Raw genomic sequence first — 5380 nt, forward strand, 5'->3', positions numbered from 1 at the left:
CCATCCTCCTCTTCTCCATTTTCCTTCTTCTTCTTCCTCACATATACTTTCGATAGCATATCAGAGACTTCCAAGAAACGCTAATCGAAAAGGGTTTAAGCAAAATGAGATTCTGATCTTCAAGAAATAAACCTTGGTTCACAGCTTCTTTCATCAGACATTGAGAAAACTAAACGACCGCGTATCAGAGGCATTAGTGTGTTGGGATATGAAACGGTCGCTTATTGGGCATTTGAAGTTGTTTATTCCTCCCACATCGGAACACACAGAGAAATGCTGTGTTGTTTATATAACGAAGAGAAGAAGGTAGAGGTCACGACCTTACTTGAACAGGTTCTGTTCTATAGGCTCGTACCTCTGTATCCTTGATTTCTAAGGAGACAGTCCCTCTAAACTTGGTTGATGAATCATACCCGTGCGATCTGAGTGTGACTAATGGCTACGACTGTCCTCGGACTCTCCGCGCTGTAGAGGATCGCTATTCGGCTAGGTCTGACCTCTCCGGAGTGGTTGCACGGTTGTCTGACAGGCCCTTTCTTTTTTTTTTTTTCACAAAATTTTTTTTTTCTATCCATAACTTTCTCTAATAGTTTTTGCCTATCTTCACCGACCTAGAATCCATTAACCATCGGATCGATCCAATCCCAAACTCTCAATCCGAACAGACTAAAATTAAGATCATTTTAGGTCTTCCCCTCTTCGAAGCTCAAAGTATATGGGATCAGAGTGATGTAGATTGTTTAATTTTGGTGAACTTTGTGGTTTAAAGACTTATAGAACCGCTTAAGTTTCGAGTATTGAGTTTTGAGGTTCGTTTGGTGATTATCTACTCTCACAACTGGTTCAGCTATAGCTTTAAAGTTATTGTTGTAAGACATATGAGTCAATTCTTTTGATTCGCTAAAGTACCTTTTTTTTTTTGTCATTGTGATATACTGATATGTTAAACATACTTTGGGAGTTCCTTGCAGGTCCTTGTATAGTACTCTTGATCATATATTTCAACGGCACTGCAGTCAAATACGGTTTTAACCACAAGCCGAACTGAAATGGGAACATGATTATGTGGACTGTTACTGATTAGTTATTACCAAACCTTGAAGCATCAAGTTTTATTGATCTTTGAGTTTATTCCACAATCTTTTTTTTAATCATATATCAGAGTATTTCTTCTGAGGGTTCATGTTTCCTCCAATCAGAAAGAATTGTAGATATAGGGCATTTTGAGTTCTAAGTTGCGCAATTGACCATTGGTTTGGTGCTTTTGAGTTCTTACAAAAAAATTACGAGACTGTTTTCTAGCTTAGAGTGTAATGAACTGTTTGGTTGGATCCTTGAGAAGTAAAGATCTGTTTGGTTCAGTAGAGGTAGTATTATTGGTACTGACGGGATAAAACTTCTGAGCAGCCTCAGTACATAGTTCGCAAGAGGTAGTATTATTGAGTTTTTTAGCTCCTAAACATGTAATTCTAATGTAAAAAGCTCAAAATGGTTCCATAATGTTGTTGTTGTATCTTTCCTTGAGCCAAGTTTACCCGACTCTCCAGCTCAAATCCATCAAGTGATTCAAGCGTGGTTTCCATATAAAAGCCATAACCCTGTGATTTCCCTGTATCTCTATCGTATAATAAAACTCTAGCACTAACCAATCTCCACACTCTCTAAACGCATCAGCTGATGACTCGGAAGTGGCTCTCCTCGAACAAACAGCTTGTACTATGTTTCTGGATACAGAGGTTCTTTGTCAGGTTTTGGTTTGTCTGCATAGTTCACCTTCAAAGTCCGACCAAGATACTCCTGAAAAGGATACATACAACAATTCAAACAGAAACATTACATTTTCTTCTTTTTTTTTTTCAAGGCTTCAAACCTTTTAACTCTCACTTATAGTTCCATCGAGGTGTTAGATAATGATACTGCAATCTTCGACATTGCTCATTGTTACAAAAGCGAATCCACGACTTTGTCATGTGTCTCTGTTGTAAGGAACCCCGAGAAGCTCTCAGGGTTGGCGAAATCTTGGATGATCTGAGCGAGAGTTGCACTGTAAGGCAGGTTCCCAAAGTAGAACTTAGTGTTAATTGTCGCAGGAGGATTAAGATTAGCAATTGTATCATCCTTCTTTTCCAATTTGACGGTGATGGCCTATGGCAGGACTTTGAATCGTCGAGATCTGTCGCCTGAGGAGAAAAGATACTTTTTGGAGGTGAAAGGTTTCTTAGGAGTGTTTGGTTAGAAAATTTATTGTCGCTAAGTATAAGGTTTCGTTGATGACCGAGTTTGAAGCATGAAATTGTTACTGTTCACGCGGCCATTTCTCTCTGAACATAGAGACAAAGAGACACATAACAGAGATTGGCTCCAGGCAGACGATTCTACCACAAAATATATTGGCCAAGGCCAAATGAGTTGGGGCTATCGGAGTTTATCTCGGTTTAATTTAGATTGGTCAGTTTAACAGTAATATTTGTGGTTAACATTGAAATTTTGTTCTTACTGGGTTACTATTTTGATTTCATTTTTGGAGAAAAACATAAATCTAAAATAAAATAATTATGTTTTTTCTTCTTGGAATAAAAAGAAAGACCAGATGTTTTTTCAAAAACTGTGTTATTCAAAAACTGTGTTATTTAGGAAAAAAACATTAATATTCAAAAACTGTGTTATTTAGGAAGAAAAAAACAGATTTATTTTACAATAATTATGTTTTTTCTTCTTGGAATAAAACTGTAGCAAGAGTATAATATTCAAAAACATTAATGTCAAATGTGTCCAAAAACATTTGATTTGGATGTCTCTGTGAAGCATAAATGGTTGTAAGAATTGCATTGAGTTGGAATGATCTTAGTAGGTAAAACATCTTTTCAAACATTTATGCGATACCTGTTAAAGAAAATTAAATAACAAAATTCATCTTGGATTATTATCTTTTTTTTTTTAACACAAATTTTCTTATTTTGGAGGTACGCGACACGTAGATATAACTGAAATTTTGTGTAGACTATTGTAAAATAAATCTGTTTTTTTTTTCCTAAACACCAACAAATCATCTGTTTTACAATTCCTTTTTCAATCGATTCCATCTTGAGAGCTTATATACATTGGCGAGACGAAATAAAAAGGGACTCAGTTTTTAATCTCTATAAGAAAATCAGAAAAGAACGTAAAAGAGAAGAATTTATCTCTTTGTCTTGAAGATTCTATCTTCTGATGATCTCACACAGAGATTTTTTTTTCTTTCACACAGAGATTTTGTTTCTTGTTCCTTAAGTAAATACTAAAATAAACATCAACTCTTAGCTTCAGAGATGCTCTGCAATGATGGCCTCCATGTTTTTGATTTCGACGAACCTGAGCTCGTTAACACTGCACGTTGCTTCTCATCATTTGTTTCCTATCAAAATGAAAAAAAAAACCATTAATTAACAGAACAAAAAAACACTAATCTACTGTGTTCAAGTCCAGAAAAAGAGTGATGAAGCTTGATTTGTTAACTAAACCGATATTTAATTATTTTTTAAAAAATATATATATTTAATTACTTTCAAGTAAAGCTTAATCCTTTAGCTAAACCCATTTCTTATACTCGTAGGAAAGATTCCGTACCAGATTCTGATGCTTGTCGGATACTCCATCAACCTTCTTCTCCAGCGATGGCTTTTTCTTCTCTCTAGTCGTTTCATTCTGATGCTTCTTTGTCTTCGCATACTTCTTCGCTCTTATGACTTTCATAACCTCTGAGTTAAGTTGATAAAGAAAAAGACCATCAGAAGAAACACAAAAAAAAACAGTCAAAGATTTTTGAATATACAAAGAAAGAAAATCAAACCTTGTGAAGTGATGAGACGGTAAGCATGACCGAGTACGAGATTCTCTGTTGGTCGGAGAAGTTTCACGCGCGTGAACTTCACCACCCTTTTCTGACTCTTACCATCTTCTTCCTTCGCCGTCGTCTTTGCCGGAATGTCTGCCTCCGGCAAAGGAATAATAAGAGAAACGTAGTGACCAGGATGCATACGCATGATTTCGGCGACTGAGACAGGACCGTAATATCTATCGATTTTGCCGTCGGGATGTTGTAGAACTAACGCCGCCGCATCAACCGCCTGACAGTTTCCCATCTCTTCCTCAAAAAAAAAGATTGTTATGATTGAGAGAGAACAAAAAAAGACAGAGTAGAGAATGAGAGAGCTTGTGAAAGAAAAGAGAAAGAGAAGAGAGTGTCTTTCTCGGGACAGCGTAAAGGGTTAGGTCCACCACACACACAGATCTTTGCTTATATAAAGCATGTGAAACCATTATGTCATTAAAATCACTTTGTTACTATTATTATTAATATATAATATGATGTCGTGATTATTTTATTTGACTGTCATTTCGTGTTAGAGAATAATAATAAAGATTTGTAACCACATTGTTGCAGATTTGACTGCTGCTGCCGGGGCCATATCTGACGTTTACTTATTTCTTTTTGTTAGTTTTCGAGTTAAAAATTTAATGGAATATACAATGTATAGCATGGTCGGAAAATAAATAAATGATTAGAAACGGGTGGGTGCCGGCACCGGAGATCAGGGACCGATGATTTTGATATTTTTGTTTTTGTTCTTACTGATTTAAAATAAATTTATTTTGTATTAAATTTTTGCATTTAGACTTCGAATGGATAATCGCACATCAAAAAATACAGATCAAACAAAAATACAGATCAAACAGAACAAATACAGATAATGCAGATCAAATACAGAACAAATGCAAATCAATCTAATATAATAAATGATTGTATTTAATTAAATATTTGATTTTTTTCATGAAAATTAAATATCTAAATAAAAATAAAACTTATTATATATAAGCAATAAATATCATGTTGATCAAAATAATAATAAATATCATCATTTTGATAAATATAGTGAAATTTAAAATTATATGAAAAATCATCATACTAAAATTATAAAGAGTATTCTTGTTTTGTTCTTATTTTTTATATCTTTATTTGATTTTTAATTTTTTTCTTACCATTTGGTTCAACTATAAAACTGGCATTTGTCAGGTTTTATATATGTTATTGTATCAACAAAATGTTCATTTAAAATTTCAAAAATATAAAAATGCTTAAATGTATATGTAAGAAAAAATATATTATTTCATTGATATTAAGTAATTATAAATAAAATTTATAATTATATGCAGTTAAATATGAATTATTAAATATGAAAGTATATGCATAAATTTATTAAACTAATTTATATAAAAAATTAATTACTTTTTGAATATATAATACATGATTTTTATTGATCATATATTTTACTATGATGCAAAATAACAAGTATAACAGACTGCAACTAAATTATAAAAAAATATAAATACACAAACTAAA

General features: G+C 33.4%; 1 protein-coding gene and 1 pseudogene across 1 annotated transcript; both read right to left on the minus strand.

Moving 5' to 3' along the window:
* Positions 1 to 1446: 1446 nt before the first annotated feature.
* Positions 1447 to 2315, minus strand: LOC106292880 (annotated as a pseudogene).
* Positions 2316 to 3158: 843 nt separating this feature from the next.
* On the minus strand, positions 3159 to 4226 carry LOC106342111. The gene is made up of 3 exons (XM_013780953.1): positions 3830 to 4226; positions 3607 to 3737; positions 3159 to 3394 (listed from the first exon to the last, which is right to left on the minus strand). The coding sequence occupies exons 1-3, from the start codon at positions 4119 to 4121 to the stop codon at positions 3290 to 3292; spliced, it is 528 nt and encodes a 175-aa protein (XP_013636407.1). The 5' UTR covers positions 4122 to 4226; the 3' UTR covers positions 3159 to 3289.
* Between the last annotated feature and the right edge of the window lie 1154 nt (positions 4227 to 5380).

Source organism: Brassica oleracea, chromosome C1, assembly GCF_000695525.1.
Source record: "Brassica oleracea var. oleracea cultivar TO1000 chromosome C1, BOL, whole genome shotgun sequence".
NCBI lineage: Eukaryota > Viridiplantae > Streptophyta > Magnoliopsida > Brassicales > Brassicaceae > Brassica > Brassica oleracea.